This window comes from Pinus tabuliformis, chromosome X, assembly GCF_031772625.1.
Source record: "Pinus tabuliformis cultivar Carrire ecotype Pingquan chromosome X, CPIR1, whole genome shotgun sequence".
NCBI classification, from domain to species: domain Eukaryota; kingdom Viridiplantae; phylum Streptophyta; class Pinopsida; order Pinales; family Pinaceae; genus Pinus; species Pinus tabuliformis.
Genome location: NC_142308.1, coordinates 968,558,992 through 968,584,028, shown reverse-complemented (window position 1 = coordinate 968,584,028; position 25,037 = coordinate 968,558,992). Strand labels below are relative to the sequence as shown.

At 43.0% G+C, this 25,037-nt stretch overlaps 1 protein-coding gene across 4 annotated transcripts in view; it reads right to left on the bottom strand.

Annotated features, from left to right (window-relative positions):
- Positions 1–25,037, bottom strand: part of LOC149142953 (DNA-directed RNA polymerases II, IV and V subunit 9B-like) — a 233,023-nt gene that overhangs the window by 100,896 nt on the left and 107,090 nt on the right. For 3 of the 4 annotated variants that reach the window (XM_089447552.1, XM_089447550.1, XM_089447551.1), the window contains exons 3-4: positions 24,878–24,953; positions 24,305–24,463 (exon numbers count right to left, since the gene is read on the bottom strand). In XM_089447552.1, coding sequence (XP_089303678.1) covers positions 24,305–24,463; positions 24,878–24,953 — 235 coding nt within the window. Of the gene's footprint in view, positions 1–24,304; positions 24,464–24,662; positions 24,778–24,877; positions 24,954–25,037 lie in introns of all 4 variants that reach the window. The other variant, XM_089447553.1, reaches the window with a different exon arrangement.

Genomic DNA, 25,037 nt, shown 5'->3' with positions numbered 1-25,037 from the left:
TATCCCCAGATGCTCAACAGTGTCCTCATCGATCCTAGGTGGGTTGCATCCAATGGTACACATAGTGCCCCTGTCCATAAGTCTCATGGGAGGAAACGCTCTAAGCACCCGTTGCACCACATCATCTGCCACTACATACCCTCCAGTATCGCCGCACTCCTCGACATGCCACTATACACTGTAACCAATCCTAGTACACCACTGGGTACTCTCGGCTACGACTATACCATCTTGTATCATCCTGTGTCCCACCCATGTCACTGCACCTATCACTCCCCGCATGTGCTCAATGCGATGTCCATCATGCAGTCCAACATACTACGACACACCCCCATGCTTCTCCCTGCCCATCCGTAGACCACTGCTCCACACTAGATGCTCCTACCCATCCCTGGATGTGATGGCCTAAATTTGTGTCCATATGTGTTGGCCCACACCCGACCTGTATCATCACCTCCACCATCGCATCACCATGCTCTCCGATGAGGGGATCTCCCCTCCAAATCCTCCCTGAGGGACCTAAGAAGTGAATCTCCCTAGGTACCAGTAGTGATGCCACCACTGCTCTGCCCTTCCATGTCCTTTGTTCCCCACACAAATGTGAAGAATCCCCAGCTCCATACAAGGCACTGTCTGGTGGCCTACCAATGCCACCTCCTCCAACAAACTCCTGCCAGAGTATGTTGGTCATCCTGTGATCCCATGCACGACCATCATACCAAAACGACCTAGGGAGTCTATCCATAAACTGGTTGGCCACTAGTGCTGACTGAGACTCCCCTAGCAAATGTGTGTGCTCAACTTCCAGGCCAACTACACCACCACAGTCATAGTCAACTGACATATCCAGGGAATGATAGGTAGTCTCACCTAGATCCCAATTCTAGTATGGGCTTATGGTATCCCTAATGTATTAAATTATGGTATGTTATATGCTTAGAGCAGTTTACTTCTTTTTATTATTATTATCCACAGATTAGCAATCACCTGTACAGTAAGTAAGTGCAGATAGAACATTAAACGATCAACAGAAAACAAGCCAAGACAAGAGACACAAGATGTGGCAGCTAGCCAAGGACAAACCCCAATATGGGGAAACCCTTTGATCAAATCTTCCTTTATCTTCAATAATTCAACAGAGATAAATAGTACATAAATCTGATTTACATCAGCAGTAGCAAACCATAGATCAATGGCATCAGTGAATATCTGTCAGATCATCTAGATCAGCAGCATCAGTCAATATCTGTCAGATCATCTAGATCAGCGGCATCAATCTATATTTGTCAGATCATCTAGATCAGCGGCATCAATGGCATCAGCATCATCGGCATCACCAGCATCAGCATCATCAACATCATCGGCATCATCGGCATCAGCATCATCGGAATCACCGTCATCAACATCATCGGCATCATCGGCATCATCATCATCGACATCACTGGCATCAGCATCATCGGCATCACCGGCATCAGCATCATTGGCATCACTGGCATCAGCATCATCGGCATCACCGGCATCAGCATCATCGACATCACCGACATCAGCATCATCGGCATCACCAGCATTAGCATCATCAACATCACTGGCATCAACATCGTCCTTCCTTCCACATGTGTGAGAGAAGAGTCCCTTTCTGCGCAGTAGGAGAAGAGCCTCTTTTCTGCGCAAGAGAGAGAGAGATGTGATGAGTTGAGTGAGTCCAAATGAGGAAAATATCTCCTGTATTTATACACAACTGTTGATGATTGAATAGATGCAACTGTTGGGCTTCTGAGCCTACATGAGTTGTTGGTCGGCTTGATAATTATTCCATAATCAAAATAAATTTGTATCTCCATAAATACTTATCAAAATCGGATGATCTTTAGATTAATCCTACACCTCTCGACGAGAGGAATCTAATAAAAATATTATCAGCCATGAATAAGGTGACCCACATGGAGTTTGGCCCTAGTTGCCAATTTTAACACTCCCTCTCAACTAGGGAGAACTCCATCTGCAATCTGTTTGTCGGTCACTACTATTCATCCATCAAATGCACTTCCCTATACAACTTGACCCCTGCTCTGCTCTACTCTATCCTGCCTGCTCTACTCTGTTCTGTTCTGCCTTGTACTGATCTGCACTGCTCTGCTATGTTCTGCTTTGTCCGAATTATGAAGAGGAAGAAATGATCGAGGATGTATCATACAGACTCAAAGTCAGTCTCAGAGTGTGTACCACTGGTCCCAAACCAGTGCTCAACCGACCCAAAGTCAGTGTAATAGTCGGTACAACTCCTACCACTGGTCCCAGACCAATATCATTGATCCCAGATCAATGAAGGTCATCCTAGCATAGGGAGTACGGTAGATACAGCGATGCGTCCATCGGTACTACTATGGTCCCTATCCTCATTTCCCTTCTCATTGATCAGATGAGAGGTACTTCCCATGAGTCCCAAACTGCATGGGTAGGATGCCTCGATAGGAGAACTTAATCAATCCTGTCCTCACAAGAGAACTAATCATCCTGCTACACAATCGCCATGGAGAACACATCATCCAAGCCTCACAGGAGAACTAATCATCCTGCTACACAATCGTCATGGAGAACACATCATCCAAAACTCATAGGAGAACTAATCATCCTGCTACACAATCATCATGGAGAACACATCATCCAGACCTCACAGGAGAACTAATCATAATCATCATGGAGAATACATCATCCAGATCTCACAGGAGAACTAATCATCCTGCTACATAATTGTCATGGAGAACACATCATCCAGACCTCACAGGAGAACTGATCATCCTGTTACATAGTCACCACGGGGTGTCATAGGGAAAGTTTTGATTCTTTTACCTTGTACACATACACCACCAGGGGATGGTGAGTCACCCTGTGGTCATATGTCGCTCCAAGAAGTACCCTGCCCCCCCCCAGAGCTTCAAGAGCTCCATACATCATACAAGGCCCTCATCAAAGGGTTTTTGAACGACACCAAGTCGTTCTCGAAAAGTCAAAAATTTGACCTTTCCTAGGGGCTTTGTCAGAATGTCAGTGACCTGTTCATCTGTACCGATATGTTGGAGCCTTATGGCTCCCTGCTGCACCATATTTTGAATATAGTGGTACCTAATATCGATATGCTTGGAGCGATCATGAAATATGAGATTCTCTGATAAACGAATCCCACTCTGGTTATCACACAAGATCACAATGGTATCCAATGTAAATCCAAATAGCTCACTGAAGAGCTTTCATAACCAGACTGCCTCACAAGTGGCCATGCTAGCAACGATATAATCTGCCTTAGCGGTGCTCAAAGCCACCGACTTCTGCTTCCTGCTCATCCAGGATATCGAAGCAGATCCCAAGGAGAAACAGCACCCAGAAGTGCTCTTATGATCCACCACACTGCCTACCCAATCAACATCATTGTATCCAAGTAGTCTCACATTTCCGACAGTGTATCTTAATCCATGAGTGATTGTGCCACGAAGATCTCTCAGCAGATTCTTGGCACCAATCCAATGTGAGTGACGAGGCTCAACCATATGTTGGCTCAAAGTGTTGACTGCAAAGCATATATCTAGACGGGAGTTCACCAAGAACATCAATGCTCTGACGAGCTGTCGATACTCGGTAGCATTTCGTAAAACGGGTCCGGCAGCATTACTGCTTAACTTCTTAAAGTTAAGCTCCATCAGGGTAGTTACGGGTTTGCAGTCCATCATGCCGAATCTTTTCAGTATCTTCACCACATATTTTCCTTGAGATAGGAAAATTTCCCCTAGCTTCTGCCAAACTTCAAGTCCTAGGAAATAGTGCATCAGTCCTAGGTACTTCATTTCAAATTTAGAAGCCAACGCTCTCTTACATTTGTGAATGAGAGGGTCTGCACCTGTTAGAAAGAGGTCATCCACATAGAACACCAGTATGAGAGGTTTGTCATCTTCAACCTTAAAGTAAAGGTTAGGATCAGCTTCACTCCTAGTGAATCCCAGCTTCATCAAGTAGCTATCGATACTCTCATACCATGCTCGGGGTGCTTGCTTCAGCCCATAGAGAGCCTTCTTCAACCTGCATACATGAGATTTTCGATCATAAATCTCAAATCCTTCGGGTTGCTCCACGTAGACCTCTTCTTAGATCGAACCATGCAAGAATGCAGTCTTGACATCCATCTGATGTAGGTTCCATCCTTGTGAAGTCGCAAGGGCTATGATCGAGCAGATGGTGGTATATCTAGCAACAAGTGCAAATGTCTCGTCATACTCTTTTTCTTTTGGTTCCCTGGTGTCAGCTTCTTGAGAGCTCCTCACTGTAGGAAGATTGTTCACCTTATTGAGAGCCATATCTTCGTTAAAGGTGACATCATGACTAATCATGACTTCCCTTTGATCGGCTACATAGATTCTATAGCCCTTAGTATTTTCACCATAGCCCACGAAGATTCCTTTCTTTCCAGATGCACCCAATTTATTCCTTTTCTCTTTCAGCACATGAAATATATAGGGCTTCCAAAAATTCTAAAATGAGATACGTCAGGTTTCTTACCGGTGAACATTTCTTCAGGAGTCTTGGAACCCAATGCTTGATGAGGGCATCAATTTTGACGGCGGTGTTTGCAGCTTCATCCTATAGAAACTTCGGAAGTCTTTGATCATGGAGCATGGCACAGACAGCTTCCATAATCGTACGGTTCTTCCTTTCCGCCACACCATCCTGTTCAAGAGTATATGGTGTAGTAGTGTCCCTTTTAATTCCAGCCTCTTTACAAAAGTCATTAAACTCGTTAGTTTCATATTCAGTCCCATTATTAGTCCTTAAGATCTTGATCTTCTTTTCAGTTTGATTCTCGATCAAGGCTTTTAAGTGTCGAAACCAAGAGAACACTTCATCCTTCTTCTTCAAGAAGTATATCCAAGTCTTTCGAGAATAGTCATATGTAAAAGTAAGGTAATATAAATATCCTCCCAAGGAGTTCACAGGCATCATACCAGATATGTCTGAGCAAACCAACTATAATATATCGAAGGTCTTGCTTTGGCTTGAGGGGAATGGTCCCCTTTTGAGCTTTCCTTCAGCACATCCCAGACATACACCTTCTTTCTCTACTTGGAATTCGAGCATCCCTGTCACCATTTGTCTTACATCGGGTAGAACTTTATAATGAAGGTGGACAAACCTCCGATGCCAAAGTTTGGACTGAAGAGATGTGTCACAAGACATGACACCTAGCGGACTTCCACCGACCTGATATAATGAATCAACTCGAAACCCAAGAGTAAAGGCATATTTAACTTTAAATAAACTCACTTGCCTATCGTAGATTTCCTTGGAGGTTTTCAGCTTAGAAACATAGGCCACCAAGTGCTTGTCGATAGAGTCCCGGATGATCTTCTTTGTTTTGACTTCACAGGTTTTCCATTTGTTCCTAGCAGCAGTGGGCGCATTTGATGGAGGCTCAAAAATATGCCTCTCACATGATCCAACACTCCTTGATCTTCTAAGGTTAGATCGAGAGACATCTTCCATCAGTGATAGTCAGACTTCTCACGGAGCTTGTCTTCGGCAGGGAAGAGTGTTGAGGACCCCATAGTTCTTTTAGGATAGCCTTGCCAATTCTCTCTTCAGTGATTGCTCTTGCTCTTTCTCGGGCTTTTTCTTCACCTCAGCTCTGAGACCATGTTAAATTATGGTATGTTCTATGCTTAGCGCAATTTACTTCTTTTTATCATTATTATCCACAGATTAGCAATCATCTGTACAGTAAGTAAAGTGCAGATAGAACATTAAACGATCGACAGAAAACAAGCCAAGACAAGAGACACAAGATGTGGCGGCTAGCCAAGGACAAACCTCAATATGGGGAAACACTTTGATCAAATCTTCCTTTATCTTCAATAATTCAGCAAAGAGAAATAGTACATAAATCTGAATTACATCAGCAGCAGCAAACCCTAGATCAGCAACATCAATCAATATCTGTCAGATCATCTAGATCAGCGGCATCAGTCAATATTTGTTAGATCATCTAGATCAGCGGCATCAATGTCATCGACATCACCGGCATCAGCATCATCGACATTAGCATCATCGACATCACTGGCATCACCGGCATCAGCACCATCAGCATCACCGGCATCAGCATCACCGGCATCAGCATCATCAGCATCACTGACATCAGCATCATCGGCATCAACATCACGGCATCACCGGCATCAGCATCATCGGCATCACCGACATCAGCATCATTGGCATCACCGGCATCAACATCATCGGCATCACTGGCATCATCAGCATCAGCATCATCGACATCATCGGCATCACCGACATCACCAGCATCAGCGTCATTGGCATCAGCATCATCAGCATCACCAGCATCAACATCATCGACATCACCGACATCAGCATCATCGGCATGACCGGCGTCACCAACATCAGCATCATCAGCATCATCGGCATCAGCGGCTTCAGCATCGTCCTTCCTTCCACACGTGTGAGAGAAGAGTCCCTTTCTGTGAAGTAGGAGAAAAGCCTCTTTTCTGCGCAGGAGAGAGAGAGAGAGAGATGTGATGAGTTGAGTGAGTCTAAATGAGGAAAATATCTCCTGTATTTATACATAACTATTGATGATTGAATAGATGCGACTGTTGGGCTTCTAAGCCTACATGAGTTGCTAGTCGGCTTGATAATTATTCCATAATCAAAATAAATTCATATCTCCATAAATACTTATCGGAATCGGATGATCTTTAGATCAATCCTACACCTCTCGACGAGAGGAATCCAATAAAAATATTATTAGCCATGAATAAGATGACCCACATGGAGTTTGGCCCTAGTTTCCAATTTTAACATAATGCCTAAAAGCTCCTGCTGGTCCACTGCCATCTCCATAGCCCACTCCACAGGATACCAACTCAGAATCTCTCGCCATCCAACCCCAAGAGAGGGATTGAATGTACAAACTCCCATACATAGGACAAGCCCTCCATCCTGCGAATGCTGCATATTGTGCTAATCATGTCCCCTCATCTCATCAGCCTAGTCAACACATAAAATATGTTGAGGTGGCTCTGCCTCTCCCTCTCTAAGGTACAAAGGTAAACAATTGACGCTATAAGACCCATCTATGTATGTCTGAAGAGGGCTTCTCTGATGCTCTAATGTGCATTCTAGTTGTACCATTAGGGAATCCAACCGTTTCCCAACACGAGTCAGTTTGGCTGTTGACTCAGGACAAACCACTCTCATGCCCTCTAGCTCCTCTTTTTGTTGTAGAATGGCCTTTTGTACTGTCATGGCCTCCTCTCTCAATGCTAGTTCGGCCTCGAACTAATATAATTGTCATGGGTATCTATCACCTGCAGACTTGGTCACAACTCTGGATACCTTAGCAACTATCAACATCTCATCCATGGGTGGCACCTCCTCAACAAATGGCTCTATGTGTGTAGGCTCTATCCTCTCCACCAAGGTGTCAACTGGTGCTATCAAAGAGGTCTCCAACAATGGTGACTCTTGTGCTATACTGGGTATATCAATGTGTTCCTCACCATCCTCTGGGTTCTCAACATTATGCTCAATCTCCTCCTCAAACTCGTGATAATTAAAGCCAGGTCTCCACCAGCAAAAGCGCCCCCTGGTCTCACCCTCTAACTGTCCCTGTCCTACCTGCTCCTTTTCAGGATATTTGGTGCCCTGATTTTGTTGACTCTCCCCACATGATGTAGATGGTTGCACCCCCACAACTTGCTCACCTCTAACATCTCTATTGTAAGGGTGAGGATGGGTTTGATCTGTCACCCTCCTCCACTGAGCCAATTTCTCATCGTCCCAATGAATTATACACCAGAATTTTTGCACACTGGATTTCCCTTGAGCCATGGGTTTGTCTCCAGTTTCACCCACAACTGTGCACTCATACCCAAAGCTTCCATGATCTTCTGGCTAGTTTCTCACAGTTGGGCCAAGATCATACTCTAATACCACTGTAATGTTCCAAAAATAAACAATGATATGCAAAACAAAATCAATTTGTGACACAGGAAATAAAAACAATCAGCAAATGCTTATTAATACTCCAGAAGTGAGAACCAGCTGAGCCATTTTATTAATGAAATGGAGCAAGTACAATAATATGGAGAAATGCACCCGGGCTTGCCTCAAAGGAAATCTTGACAAAACCCAGGTGATAATACAATAATCTCGAAGCTGGAAATGACTACTCTAATGCTCTGCGTTGTCCTTAGAAACTACACTGTTGGCTGGAAAGAAACTGCAAAAAACCTTGTCTTTGGTGCTCCAAAAATGCTGAAACTTTATATCTGGGATCCTTGTCAAAAACCCAAAAAAACCCAAAAAGGGTTTGGGCTGAATCCAACCTCCCAAATTCAGCCTCCAATATGCCCTACGCAAACCCCAACAATTCTACATTGTCTGCTGCAAAGATATGGCTGAAAACCCCACCTTTGGTGCTCAGAAAATTATGAAACTTTATATCTAGGATCCTTGTCGAAAACCCAGAAATAGTTTGGCCAGATTTTAAACTTTCAAAATCGACCTCCAATATGGCCCCACGCCCTCCAAGCTGCTCCAAAAAATGGCCTGCAATAAGCCCCAACAAAATCCTCCTCCAATCTCATGAAAATGCAACAATCACTTCTCCAAATATTTCCCTTAACCTCCACAGTAAAGTTCAACCTCAAAGATTGATACTCTACCCTCCATATGAACATCCAGTGCTACCTCTACGCTGGCCCAGGAAGTGCGAAAATCACCCTGCGAAGTAATACACTCCTCCAACTCCAAAACTTCTCCCAAATGCCAACAATCCTCCTATGCCTGCTTTCTGAAAAATCCTTCACCCAAACACCTCTGCAAGAAGCCACAAGCAAACTCGGCCTCCTCTTCACTGCGTCCTCTAGTAATACGCACCACCTGGAGATGGATACAATCGCTGGGAATCACACTGAGATCCTCCTCTTCAAGAAATGAAAGAAAACCTTCCTAGGGTTGCACTTGAAGTCCCCCATAGAAAAGGTGAGCTCTTCGCTTGAAGAACTCGTGCTGAATAGCAAGTGACTCGGCTAAGCAGCTCAAGCAACCAAAGAGAAAGCGATATTACTGAAAATATGATTGAAATGAGGAAGGTTGCCTTCCTTATATATATTTTGTGGAGCACTTTTCCCTCCAATTTTACCTCCATCGTGGGTCCTCATTTAACCACGTCCATGCAAACCGAACTAGGGAGTGTGTATTTCACTAGTGTGTGATCGAAAATGGATCCTGAAACTCTCTAAAGTCTTCATGAACTCTCTATAATTTATGCCAAAGACTAAAAATCTTGTGAAGATCAAGCTTATCAGAGGAATCCTCTTGACAGTTGCTAATTACGATCAGCGCTGATAAAAGAGGGTCATTGATCAAGTACGGACCATGGTAACACGCGCTGTCGCGAATTAGCAAAGTCAACGATGGTTTGAGTCAACGGGGGAGGAATGGAAGTCGCTAATCGCATATCACAGGGCAAACCCCTCGAAGAAGGAGAGCCACATGCGCCCAGACCCGAAAAATCATGAAATACAGCGGAAAGTGTTTCGGCTCCGTCCGAGGCGAGATTCCACAAAAACCGGCAGGATATCAGAAGGGCTTCAAGCGGTAAGCGGTTTAGACCGAGTCCCGCCCAATGCCACACATCAAGTGACACGCGACCGCCGGAAGAGAGACAAACACTCACATCAGACGGGTAAACGTCGAGCAAGTTATCCGCCTGATATGTGCGATGACCGTAGGATCTGGAGGGTCTAGATCAACGGTGGAGATGCGACCCGATGGATGACTGGATTTGACGAAGTTATAAAGCAGATTGTGCGGGATTTTGAAGTCCAACGTGGACGATGAGTTGGCAGAGATTCGTGTTTCGCGGGCATTCTTGGAGTAAACGGAAATAACGGCCATTTCAAACGATCAAGTGTTTCTGGTGAACTTGACACGCTCATCCGTTAAAGGAATAGGTGGCCACCTCCCTATAAGGCATTATGCAGTTACTGTAACCGCCAAAAGAAGGGATTCGAACGGACAGAGGCAGGGAACCAGAAAGCCGAGAAGCGGAAATGAACAGTTGCAGATTGGCTTTAAAGCCACAGACTGACAGAGAGCAGAGGGGGGACAGCCCAAGAAGCAGTAAACAGACCTGGAAGCAGAGAAACCAGAGCCGAGCTGACCTAAAGAAGCAAAGGCAACAAGTGAGCCAGGGTTAAGACAAAGACAGAGAGAGTACTCCAGAGAGTCTATGTACTCCAGAGAGACTTGGGGGATCCAAGTACAGTCCTACTGATTATATCTATTGTGTGAGACTCAAATTGAGCTCACTGTAATAGGCAGAGCCACCAGAGGTTGGAGGCAGAGCCGCAGAGCCAGAGAGCTCTAATAGACTTCTAAAGAGCCACGAGGCTGCAGTGAAGTTGCAGCACAGCAGGAGATCGAATGATCGAGCTGTGGCTGGTTGTCTGAGGTGTGTTGAAGATGAGGAGTTCCAGAGACAAATGCAGAATTCTAAGGGAGTCAGAGAAGCCAAAAGCTCGAGAAGCTCAGAGCACTGACTAAAGGAGTCAAGTCCAGAGAAGCCTAGACCTGTCTGCAGAACAAGGACAGCTAGGGGTAAGATGGCATTCTAAGCCCACTGATCCAACTGTAAACCAATGGAGTTAAGTGTAGCACTTGTAAAAGAATTGGAGCCATAATCCCAGAGAGTTTAATCGAGTTGATTAGAGCTCAAGGAGACGTAGCCCAAGATATCAGGGTGAACTCCATATTATATTGTTGTCTTATGGGTTTGCTGAATTGCTGCTTTATTTACTGTTATTTGTGTTTTCACATTAGCATAAGGAAACGAACATAAGCACTCAACAGTAAAAAACAAATACAAGCTATATTTTCAAGCATTTCTTAATTCCGCATTGGTTAATCATTAAGACTTGTGAAAATTTAAAGCTTTGGAAGTGGGAGAGGTTCTTGTAAGTTAGACAAGAAGCCTAAGAGCCCCATTTTCCGATCAGTGTGGGTGGTCCCCATGTGTAATTTAATCACAACAAAATAAATTCTCCTAAGTCTAATCTCCAAATAATAATTGAATGGGCCCTACTATCTCCAAAATTGGCCCCAAAAATGCAATAATTAGTCTTGTTCCAAATTAATTTAGGAAGGGACATCACATATGACCCTTTGGAGGGCTAGAACCCCGTATAGGGAGACCAAACCCTAGGATGAAGAACCACCTGCAATCCTGCATAAGATTCAATGCGTCTCCTCACCTTCCAATACAACAAATCATTAGTGTAATTGAGCAAATAAGCTTAGAAGTCATGAAACCAAGTGGGAACTTCATAGTGGCATGCCCTTACGTAATGGGCTTTAGAGTGTACAGGTGTCTCCAAGTTCAAGGAGGGGGTTAATCAAAGACCCTATTAAGTGCTTTCAATCTCTAAGGGTGTGACAAGTCCATGGTACATCTGTCATATGACAGGTGTCATGTGATATAATGATGGAACAAAGTGGGGCATCGGGGAAGGCTCCAAGCCACATGCCATGGCACAAGGGTAGCTATGATAAGGGAAGCCCACACTTGGGTGTATAGATGTAGGAGGGAGTAATAGTGGTACATGAGTTACCCCGGCCTTTGCTTTTCCACCCTTTTTCATATGGCCTTTTCCTTTTATTGATTTTTCTTTTATAACTATTTGAGGCTCTAGGCGATGAGAGCATGATGGGTAAGATATAGCCTTAAGGGTGGGTATTTCATCGCCCACCAAGGGTTGGGAAAATCATGGGTTCCTTAATGATGCAAGGGAGCCAATATGAGGGACCCTAGGAACCAGGGTGATAGACATGTTGATAAGGATATAGCTCATGTTGGCTTTTGCCCACTTGCTAAATTTGTAAGTCCTGGCCATTTTTTGTATTTTGTTGCACATTTCCTGTCGAAAGGGCCAAATTATGCTTTTTACTTTTTTTTAAGCTGCATAAACCTTTGGGGCATCGTTCCAGGTGTTATAAAATTATATATTACGGAGCAATGGAACACATTAAATATTGCAGAAATATAAACACAAAAAACGCATAAAACAAGAGAGACACAGATTTACGTGGTTCACCTAGTTTGGGCTACGTCCACCCCGAACAGCTAGTCCTTCCTTTCTATTATCCAGCAAAATGAAGAGACACAACCTACAGCAGATCCGCCGTAATATCTTCTGTTTTCTCTCACAGTCTCACCTCTCTGCTTCTCGCTCGGAGAATACACATATATTACACAGCTTCAATACAATGCCCTCATACAAAGAGAGGGGTTGCCTTCTAGGGCAAAAAAGCCTAAACTAAACATAAGTTCTACCGTCAGATCATCTGCCTAATGAACGGCCTAGATTGACTAGAAATTACTATACTTTTACAAGGCAATTTTACATCTGTTTTTAGCTTTGGGGGCACTGCCCCCGAGCCCCTGGACCCCCTAGTCGGGGGGGATCGACCCCCCCGGACCCTTGCGGGGGGGACAAGTCCTCCCCGCACCCCCCCCCCGCATGGAGGGGTGTACAAAATTCCTGGGGTATACATCCAGCTGAAACAAAGACCTCTGAACAATCATGCTCCACACACAACAATCTCCCACTTGGAGAATGATTGTAGGAACTCCACCGCTGCTTCATTTGTTGGACAATGACTCCTCTTTGGACCTGGCTGTTTCTCATATTCATCGTCATCCTTGAAGACCAATTGAAACTGAGCATATTCTTAGTTTCTCCCTGGTTACAACTTTTGTTAGCATATCTGTAGGACTCTGGCTAGTGTGTATCTTTTCCAGCTTCAACTCTCCATCTTCCAACACTGATCTTATGAAATGGTACTTGAGCTATATGTGTTTAGTCCTGGAATGAAATGCTGAGTTCTTAGCAAGATGAATGGCACTTTGGCTATCACTGTATAACGTGCCCATATCATGCTCCTTACCCAATTCACCCATAAACCTTTGTAACCAAATCATTTCTTTACTAGCCTCTGTAGCAGCAACATACTCTGCTTCTGTTGTTGAAAGTGCAACAACACTTTGGATTTTTGAAACCCAATTGACAGTTGTTCCACCTACAATAAATACATATCCTGTAGTGCTCCTCCTGTTATCTCTGTCACCTGCCATATCTGCATCAACATATCCTTGTAGAGAAATGTTTGAACCACCAAAGCATAATGTTTGATTTGTGGTACCTTTCAAATATCTGAGAATCCATTTCACTGCCATCCAATGTTCCTTTCCTGGATTGTTCATGTACCTACTTACAACTCCCACTGCATGTGCAATATCAGGGCTTGTGCAGACCAATACATACATTAAGCTTCCAACTGTTGATGCATATGGAACTTTAGACATATAATCCATGTCTTCTTAGGTCTTTGGGCACATTTCCTTACTAAGTTTGAAATGGCTAGCAAAAGGTGTACTAACTGGTTTTGCATTGTGCATATTAAATCTTTTCAACACCTTTTGTATGTACTCATTCTGAGACAATGTTAATTTGCGATTTTTCCTATCTCTAGTGATTCTCATACCAAGGATTTGTTTTGCAACTCCCAAATCCTTCATCGCAAATGAATTTGATAATTTTCTTTTGAGCACATTTATTTCCTGCATGTTAAACCCTGCAACAAGCATGTCATCTACATACAATAACAATATAATATAGTTGCCATCATTTTGCTTTTTCAGATAAACACAATGCTCAAAGTGACATCTAGTATAACCTTGTTCAGACATAAACTTGTCAAATTTTAGATACCACTGCCTTGGAGCCTGTTTTAAGCCATACAAGCTCTTCTTCAACCTACACACTAGTTTCTCCTTCCCTTTCACCTCATATCCTTGTGGCTGCTGCATATATATCTCTTCCTCCAAATCCCCATGGAGAAAGGTTGTCTTTACATCTAACTGCTCAAGATGCAAATCTTCAACTGCTACTAGACTTAAAATAGTTCTGATTGAAGTCATTTTAACAGCAGGAGAAAATATTTCATCAAAATCAATACCTTTCTTCTGTGCAAACCCCTTCACCACAAATCTAGCTTTGTACCTCTGTTTTCCTCCTTCCTTCAACCTGTAAACCCATTTATTCTTCAATGTAGTTTTTCCTGAAGGCAACCTGACTAAGTCCCAAGTCTGGTTATGCATTAAGGAGTCCATCTCTTCTTCCATGGCTACCTCCCACTTCTTCCTGCTTTCAACCTGCATTGCTTCTTCATAACATTCAGGTTCACCAGAATTAGTCAACAATAAATAATATAACGAAGGAGAGTATTGTTCAAGGGGTTTACTTATTCTGGTAGATCTTCTAACACCACTTTCAAGTGTTTGGGTGCCTGTTGCTGTTGTGGTGGTTGCTGTTGTTGTGGTTGTTGATTATTATTATTTTCAGGCACCTTTACTTTTTCAGTGATTTCATCAAGGACTGCATATTCCTTGTTTTCTTTTTCCTGTTTCTTTTTCTGCAACTGATTCTTATACAAGACCTTTTCAATGAATATTACATCTCTGCTCCTAATGATTTTGTGATTTTCGTAATCATAAAAGCGATAACCAAAATCATTAACACCATATCCAATAAAGGTACATTTCTTTGACTTTGCCTCAAGCTTTGTTCTATTTTCTTTATCAATATGGACAAAGGCCTCACAACCAAAAGGCTTTAAAAAAAAGTAATTTACCTTTTTACCTATCCATGCTTCCTCTGGAACACCACCATCCAAGAAACTTGAAGGCCCTCTGTTTATTAAATAAACAACAATATCTACAACATCTGCCCAAAACTGTAAAATCAATCCTGCATGCAATCTCATGCACCTCGCACGCTCCATGATTGTTCTGTTCGTCCTTTCTGGCACACCATTTTCTTGTGGTGTTCTTGGAACTGTCTTCTCTCTACGAATTCCATGCTCTGAACAGTACCTATCAAACTCTTTGCTGTAATATTCACCTCCATTGTCTGATCTAAGACACTTCAATTTCTTTCCTGTTTCAATCTCAACTAAAGCTTTCCATTTCTTGAAGGTATCAAATACATCAGATTTATTCTTAATACAATAATCCAAGTTTTTCTAGTTGCATCATCAATAAAAATAACATAATAACGAGAGCCACCGAGAGAGGATACCTGAGCAGGTCCCCATACATCTGTATGCACAAGCTCTAATTTTTTCACTCTTCTTTTCTTTCCCAACTCTGAGAAATCTGACTCTCTTTTGTTTTCCATAAATGCAATTCTCTCAGAAGTCCAAATCAACATTCTTCAAACCCGGCAACAAATTCCTTGAAAGAAGAATCTTCATCCCCTTTTCACTCATGTGTCCGAGCCTATGATGCCATAATGCTGCATCTGCTCCTTTGGAAGTTAAAGCATTAACAGAGTTAGAAATACCATTGCATAAATACAATGTACCAACCTTTTCACCTTTCTCTATTACCATGGCTCCTTTGGTGACCTTCTAAGCTTTACGTGAAAGTTGTCACACAACCTTCATCGCCTAACTGCCCTGTTGAAATCAGATTTTTCTTTAGATCTGAAACATGCCTTACCTCCTTTAGTAGCCATTGGTTTCCATTCTGCTGTTTTACAAGAACCTTACCCATTCCAACAATTTTACAGGGTTTCTCATCACCCAAACGAACTTGTCCAAAATCTCTTTGAACATAGTCATGAAAGTATTTCATATCAGGTGTGGCATGGAATGAGGCCCTTGAATCTACCACCTAGGAATCAATAATATTTTCGAAAGAAAGAATCAAAGCATCTTGTAACACCTCACCTATCACATTTGCTTCATGATTGTTTCCTTGCTGTGCATCTCCTTCTTTTCCCTTTTGAGATCTACAGTCTTTCTTTACGTGTCCTTTCTTTCCGCATTTCCAGCACACTATCCCCGATCTGGATTTGGATCTGCCTTTCCTTGATTTACTGCAATACCTGAGCTCTTTCCTCTTTCCATTTTTCTTCCCCTAGACTCTACATTCAAAGCATTACCCGATGTCTCACCAGAGCTTTTCCGTCGCATTTCCTCGCTAAGGATAGTACCGACAACATCATCAAACTTTAAAGTACTAGATCTAGAAACAGAGTTACTAATGGCCATTACTAAACCATTCCAACTTTCTGGTAATGAGCACAAGAATAACAGAGCTCTAACTTCATCATCAAAGTTTACCCCTACAGAACATAACTGACTTGTAACAGTATTAAAATCATTTAAATGGTCTGCAACAGATTCACCTTCCAACATCTTCATATTAAATAACCGTTTCATAAGAAATACCTTGTTTGAGGCTGAGGGTTTTTCATAAAGTTTTTCCAACGCCTTAATCAAACCCTCTGTTGTTGTTTCATTCGAAATGTTGAAGGCGACCGACGCTGCGAGGCATAACCGTATTGTTCTGAGTGCCTTTCTATCAAGAAGGTTCCATTCTTCATCTGTCATACCCGTCAGCATCTTTGCTTTTCTGCCCAATGGTAGGTATAGATCTTTCTGATAAAGATAATCTTCCATCTACATCTTCCACAACGAGAAGTTTTAGCCGTTAAATTTCTCAACCCTAAACTTACCATCTTCTGCCATTGCTCCCACTCGAACGAGGAACCCTTCTTTCCTGCGAGTTTATCAGCCAAATAGACCTTCGACTCTAATACCAATTGTTATAAAATTATATATTACGGAGCAATGGAACACATTAAATATTGCAGAAATATAAACACAAAAAACGCATAAAACAAGAGAGAGACAGATTTACGTGGTTCACCCAGTTTGGGCTACGTCCACCCCGAACAGCCAGTCCTTCCTTTCTATTATCCAGCAAAATGAAGTGACACAACCTACAACAGATCCACTATAATATCCTCTGTTCTCTCTCACAGTCTCACCTCTCTGCTTCTCGCTCGGAGAATACACATATATTACACAGACTCAATACAATGCCCTCATACAAAGAGAGGGGTTTCCTTCTAGGGCAAAAAACCCTAAACTAAACCTAAGTTCTACCGTCAGATCATCTGCCTAATGAACGGCCCAGATTGACTAGAAATTACTATACTTTTACAAGGCAATTTTACCTCTGTTTTTAGCTTTGGGGGCGCTGCCCTCGAGCCTCCGGACCCCCCAGCGGAGGGGGATCGGCCCCCCCCCCCCGGACCCCCACAGAGGGGACAAGTCCCCCTTGCACCCCCCCGCGTGGAGGGGTGTACAAACATCCTGGGGTATACATCCAGTTGAAACAAAGACCTCTGAACAATCATGCTCCACACACAACACCAGGCCCGACCCAAAGTGTGGAGAAGGGGGGCGGGCTAACTCCTTGTGGGCATAATGGAAAAATGTGGATCTGGATGGAAAATATGTGAAAAGTAGTTATAAATAGCATAGGGGAGTGATGTATGTGGTGTCGGGAAGCAGGACCACACAACCAAAATTGGGATTTTCCATGTAGTGCCGCTCCTAAATCTAGTAGCCAATAAAGGAGATCCCACAAGACTTTTGATTTGGGGTAGCATCAGATGTGCTCTAACCACGAAATTTGGTGGAGAGGATGGGGCAAATGAGATCTCCAATACCCATAAACGGTTTGGGCAGATTCTAAACAGACCAGGAAATATTAAAATAATTAATATTTTTAATGGAGTCCCTAAGTCTAAACTTAGGGAAAATAAAATATTAATGTGTATTAATATGAATCTGTGTTAGAGTGGTCCAAAAGACATGGATCAAGCCAGATCTAATCTTAGCCATTGATTAGGGACTTAATCTCGACCGTTGAGATGTCAACAGGAAAGTATAAGAGGAGGCTTGAGGGTCACTTGGAGAACACACCAGATGATCAGTCATTCTATTCTCTAGAGCAGGGTTTGCTAAGAGAGATAGAATCAGTGATTGGGAGAGCAGCTGAACGGCATTGAGTACAGAGAAACAGAGAAGGCAGAGATTGCGATGGGAGAGCAACGCAGCAGCCAAGGAGAGTGACGTAGAGCCAGCAAGGGCTCACGCAGAGCCAGCCAAATGCTGCGCAAAGCACCAGAGAGGCCAGCGTGTCTGACACAGAGGCCCAGAACGCTGACGTAGGGCCTCCTAGGGCTGACGCAGGCCAAGAAAGGCTGACGCGGGGACAACGTGAGATAGAGAGGGGCTGACACAGTCCAGATTGGACAGACGCTGGGGTTGCAAAGTAGTTTTGTGCTGAGGAGCTGCCATAAGGATTTTCCGGGGTTTCAGCAAGTAGATGTATCTCGAACTGTGAGGTATAGCTGCTAAGGAAATTATCTATTAGGTAGGCTAGTTTCGGCACCCAGATTGTACTTTGATATTGCTTAATAAGAAAACCCTCAGATAGTTGCACCGATTTTCCCGCATTGGGTTTTTCCTGGGACATTGGTCCAAAAATAATGGTGCCATGTGGTGTGTTTGTTCTTGTTTCTTTTAGTTGTTGATATGTAATATGTTGAGCATGCACTGGTGTTTATTTTCAATATTTACTTTGTAAATAACTTGTTAAAATAACAGGTAAGTAGGAGTACATTAGAAAAAGTGCATGAACAGTTTCTAAACTAAGTAAACTTAGAAACTTCAAGGGCTCACACAGAGCCAGCCAAATGCTGCGCAGAGCACCAGAGAGGCCAACGTGTTTGACGCAGAGGTCCAAAACACTGACGCAGGGCCTCCTGGGGCTGACACAGGGCAAGAAAGGTTGACGCAGGGACAACGTGAGACAGAGAGGGGCTGACACAGTCCAGATTGGGCAGACGCTGGGGTTGCAAAGCAGTTTTGTGCTGAGGAGCTGCCAGAAGGATTTTCCGGGGTTTTAGCGAGAAGATGTATCTCAAACTGTGAGGTATAGCTGCTAAGGAAATTCTCTATTAGGTAGGCTAGTTTCAGCACCCATATTGTACTCTGATATTGCTTAATAAGAAAACCCTCAGATAGCTGCACCGATTTTCCCGCATTGGGTTTTTCCTGGGACATTGGTCCAAAAATAATGGTGTCATGTGGTGTGTTTGTTCTTGTTTCTTTTAGTTGTTGATCTGTAGTATGTTGAGCATGCACTAGTGTTTATTTTCAGTATTTAATTTGTAAATAACTTGTTAAAAATAACAAGTAGGTAGGAATAAATTAGAAAAAGCGCATGAAGGGTTTCTAAACTAAGTAAACTTAGAAACTTCAACAATGGTATTAGAGTGAGGTTGCAAATCACGAGAGGACTAAAAGACATCAGCCGAGCGAGCTATAGCAGCAAAAAACAGTTGTCCTGAGGTGACAGACGTTGTTTCTAATAGTGCAAAAGCCAAGAAGTGTGAGGCAGAGCCAGCCAGAGCCACGCAGAAGAAGCCAGGAGCTGCGCAGAGCCTCAGAGAGGCCGGCGTTACTGACGCAAAGGGCCAGAGGGTTGATGCAGGGCATCCCTGGGCTGATGCAGACCCATCTGGGGTGATGCAGAACCAGTGTTAGGCAAAGAAGGGTTGATGAAATTCACAGAGACGTAGTTGCTGGAGTCTAGAAGGCTACAGAAATATTGCAGAGTGAAGCTGTTGAGGTACTGTAGTCAGAACAGTACCTGATAGAGCAGGGCCAGAGGAGTTGTTACCGAGGGTTTCTAGCCGAGGAACCTAGATCAACAGTGCAATTGCACAAGACGATCAAAGTAGGGGACATCTCGATAAGTGGCAGAAGGATTTCCAGGAGGGAAATCAGGACTTAGAGGGAATCCAGAAGAGAACTTCCAGAAGGGAGGTAGAGACTCAGAGGAGCCGAACAAAGAATTTCCAAGAGGGAAATAGAGGAGTGTCATGGCACTACACGGGGTAAGAGACCAGGATAGGCTGGATGGAGCATCGAACTTTGCAGTCTGGAAGGCCAGAATCTTATTAGTGCTTGACAAGAATCGTGTCAAGAACTTCACCTTGAAAGTTATAGTTGTCCTAGTCGACCCCAATGAAAATGAAAGGTACGAAGAGGTGATGGCGAGGGCCAAGTGCATTATCCTTGACGGGGTCAAGAATCATGTGGTACCACATTAGCCGAGAAGGAAACGGCAGTTGAGATGTGGAAGGCTTTCAAGAATCTGTACCAGCATACTTCTGTGCAGAGAAGAATGTTGCTCGAGAACCAGATGAAGTTGTATCAAATGAAGAAGGGTCAATCGATTGACACCTTCCTCGGAGGACTAATGAAATCTGAGACCAATTGACTGCTATAGGAGCGACACCAGATTAGGAGCTTATGGTGAGGACAACCCTGAATGCTGTCTCAAAAGATTGGGAAGTGTTTGTCCAGAGTATCCTAGGTAGAGGGACTCTCCTACCTTGGGATGAGATGTGGGCAACTCTTCCCCGGGAAGCGATCAGACAGTAGTCGAAGACAGGTAGCAGTAGCAAAGGGATCAAGGTCAAGCAGGAGGAGGAGAATGTGGCCCTAGCATCTGAGGGAAAGCAGGAGAAGCGGAAGAAGAAAGAACTCTCCAAGATCAAGTGCTTCCACTGTGGGGAGATGGGTCATTATACGACCCAGTGCCCAAGGAAGAAGAGTAAGGGAGAGTCTTTCGAGACTAAGGCAGCGCCAGCACGGGCAGAGAAGGAAGTTTTGACAGACGATGACTGTGCCATGAGTGCACACATGCCACTTGAGCGGAAGTGGGGAGACATCTCGCTGTAGTCAAGTAGACTACAAGCGATGAGGGGCAGGATCCTTGAGGTACCTAGCGTCTTGGATTAGACCTTGCTACGGGAGCCCCGTCGAGGAGTAGCAGGACTCGCTGAGTGGGTAGAAACGGATGTGGATGGAGCGGTAGAGAGAGCTACAGTGCAGGAGTCCCAAGACAGCGTAGAGCTAACAGGTTGTAGCAGTGCGAGAGGCACAGGAGTGTTGCACCAGTGCAAGGCGGCATAGAGAGGTGTGCAACGATGCGAGATGCAGGAGAGTTGTTGTAGCAACGCAGAGGTTAGAGAGGAAGCACTTGTTAGCGGCAAAGGGAGCTTCAACATCAATGGGTGTTTCTTGCCCAATAGAGAGGTCAGTTGGGAGATCAGTTACTTACTTCTCAGTAATTGAGTTGTAGTGCAGCAGTGAGCAACACGATGCAACATGATGAGAGGAGGTGCAGTGCAAACGTAGTGTTGGGAGAAAGGACTAGTAGCAGCATAGATGCAGAGGGAGTTGCAATGCAGATGCAGTGCTGGGAAGGACCAGCAGCAGCACGGATGCAGAGGGAGTTGTCTTACAGATGCAGCAGTGGCAGTGGCAGAACCATGGGCAGCAGTACAGGAGGCAACAGTGCAGAGGATGTTGGGAAGGAAGGCCTAGCATCAACATAGGTACTGATGCCCGATGATCAGAGTAATATTCAGTGAGGAGTATTGCTAGAGCACAACCCTCGCTAAAAGGGAGTGTTGATTTGGAGTAGCATCGGATGTGCTCTAGCCACGAAATTTGGTGGAAAGGTTGGGGCACATGCAATCTCCAATACCCAGAAAGGGTTTGGGAAGATTCTAAACAGATCAGGAAATATGAAAATAATTAATATTTTTAATGGAGTCCCTAAGTCTAAACTTAAGGAAAATAAAATATTAATGTCTATTAATATGAATCTGTGTTAGAGTGATCCAAAAGACATGGATCAAACCAGATTTAATCTTAGCCATTGATTAGGGACTTAATCTTGGCCGTTGATATGCCAACAGAAATAGTATAAGAGGAAGCTTAAGGGTCACTTGGAGAACACACCAGATGATCAGTCATTCTATTCTCTAGAGGAGGGTTTGCTAAGAGAGATAGAATCAGTGATCGAGAGAGCAACTGAGGGGCATCGAGTATAAAGAAATAGAGAAGGCAGAGATTGTGTCGGGAGAGCAGCGCAACAGCCAAGGAGAGTGATGCAAAGCCAGCAAGGGCTCACGCAGAGGCAGCCAAGTGTTACGCAGAGCACTAGAGAGGTCAGCATGTCTGACGCAGAGGCCCAGAAAGCTGACGCAGGGCTTCCTAAGATTGATGCAGGCCAAGAAAGGCTGACGTAGGGCCAATGTGAGACAGAGAGGGGCTGACGCAGTCCAGATTGGGCAGACGCTGGGGTTGCAGAGCAGTTTTGTGCTGAGGAGTTGCCGGAAGGATTTTCTAGGGTTTTAGCGAGGAGATTTCTCTCAAACTATGAGGTATAGTTGGTAAGAAAATTATTTGTTGGGTAGGCCAGTTTTGGCACCCAAATTGTACTTTGATATTACTTAATAAGAAAACCCTCAGATAGCTGCACCGATTTTCCCGCATTGGGTTTTTCTCGGGACATTGGACCAAAAATAATGGTGTCATGTGGTGTGTTTGTTCTTGTTTCTTTTAGTTGTTGATCTGTAATATGTTGAGCATGCACTGGTGTTTATTTTCAGTATTTACTTTGTAAATAACTTGTTAATGAAAAATAACAAGTAGGTAGGGATAAATCAAAAAAAGTCCATGAAGGGTTTCTAAACTAAATAAACTTTGAAACTTCAACAAAGATTAGGATACAAGGTTAACCACCAAGTTGGACAAGGGGACAAGAGTACAAACCAAGCCCATTCTTTCTGCCGAATTCCCCCCACTAATCCATGCCCAAAAGTGTCCATGATAATAAGCAAAAATATCCAACTACATAATGAAATCCATACCTTTGGGTTTAGAAGGCCCATGTTCAAACATACAATCATGACAAATGTGTGAGGGTGCATAATTGATGGCTCAGGGGGCGGAGATGGTGGCACATCAAGATATCTAGGGGTTGCAAGGGGTTGTTGGTTGTCGGCTAAAGATAATCAAAGACAATCAAGGATAAAAATTTCTCCTATGGGTGTCACCCACAGGTGGTTGGTAACAACCACCAACTAGGAATCAATTTAAGAAATGATTAATCAACTAGTTGAGTTTGGATGAGCTGGAATGTAAGGTGACCACCAAAGGGTGCGTTCTATGAAGAAATGTCTTGAATGGCACATATATCAAGAAAAAATCATTGTTTGATGGGAATCTCATTCTATGGTGATGACAAATATCACATTGACCCTTTCAAAGAATGTAAACTAATGAGTCTAGCGCTTACAAGTGGAATGCCTTGCTTTGGGTATTCTAGAGTCTACACCATTGTTTTATTTTTTTATTCCAAAGCAAAGTGAAAAGGAAACCTATAAAAGGAGGATCTCACTTCACTTGTAAGGCGTGTGTTCATTGTGGAGAAGTACACTATACCATTGTGCTGGAAAATAGCTTTGCAGGTTTGTGGAGCTACTATGTGGAAATATTCAGGACTGCCATCTTCCACTGTAATGCGGATTGTTATGTGTTTTGCTTATTCTCCTTTGCTGGAAATATTTCTGATGTTTAAGGGTTTTGTTAATCAGCATAGAAATTTTGAAGAGTGACAGGTTTGTCCTCTCGAGGGTCATTCATTTCAGATTTGGATTATCTAATGTATTGGGGCTGTTATTCCAATAGCAAAATGTATTTTGCTTCATACATCAAGATTTGATGATATATATAAAGGCAAATGTTTAACAAGAGTTCTAGAGCATCACATTGAGCTTAGTACATTGGCTGAAAGTGAATTTTGCAGACCCATTGTAACTAAAATTAAGTGGCTATGTCTTGATGATGAACCATAGTAAGTGCTTTGAAACACATTAACATTAAAATATTTGGTATAAAATTAATGTTGTTCATAGCATGATTGAGGGTTTAATATGTCCTATGATTAAGTTCTCCAAATCCTTCAAATGTTTTGACTCCATAAGTCCAAGGATAAGGAAATTATCTACTTCAATTTGCCACCATATATCTATTGAAAAATATAAATTTCTGTTTTCCCACATTTGATAATATGTATATGGTTTTAAGGGTAGATTGGTAATCTTATCAGCGAAACCCCCTTGTGCTGGAAAACGACCAGCATAAAGTGGGGGAAGTGTCCACTAAGGTGATAGATTTTAGAAATTCCAAGTTGCCCTGAGTTTGCATCTTTACATTGGACTTGAATATTTTACAAGTGTAGGTCTAGAAGGTAACACTAACTACCAGCTATGGGGTAGGATACCCAAACCGCTAAATGAATATTTTTCGAAGCGTCTGACTGAAGTATATTGTTCAACTACAAGCGAGCCAAAAATGGCAAAATTGAAGTAGAATTTTCAACTATTCCCACGTGAAGAACATCCAATATCCTTCAAGGCAATGAATCTAAAAACTTCCAAGGAGTAGAATGCTAACTGACCTGAAAGAAGACAGCTTCTCCATGATTGCACACAGCACATCTAACAGATTTAGTACGTGGTAGAGTGGGATCAGAAGTCACATCATCCAAAACCATTGTGCATTCATTTGCTGCATGATGAATTTCATTTCTGTAGACACAATTATTCTCTGCAACCTCCTGCAAAAAATTCAACCAAAATTGTATGAATTAATTCTACTGAGGAAGCAAAAGTTACATTAATATTAACTCTTTGTCTCTGGTAATTGTTGTTCCCATAAAGATTAAAAGAACACCGTATAACTAGGATAACATTTTATTTGTTTACTAAAAAAGCAATGTAAATCGAATTTTTTCTTAGATGCTCTTTCTAGCGTACCAAAGATTTTGATGTTCCAGTCTTGTTTTTAATCACCGATACCCAAAAACTTATAATAATGTCCGGCATTTGTAGCTTAGCGCGTTAAGCACCTTTCGCAGGAAGGAATTGATCTCTACATTTTGTTTTATTTTCTCAAAAGAATATAACTTTTTTCTTTTGACACAAAAGAATCACGAAGAACGAATAGTTGAAGGTTGCTTCTACTCACTGACCTGGTGATCACAATTGCGGCATGCATACAATAAAATCTTCTGCTCCTTGTCTTCTTTCGGATACAAGATATTGTTACTGCGCATATCAAAAAAATAAATAAATAATGAAACAAAAGTGCGGTGTATCCTGTCATTAATGGACTAGAACATATCCTGTCAT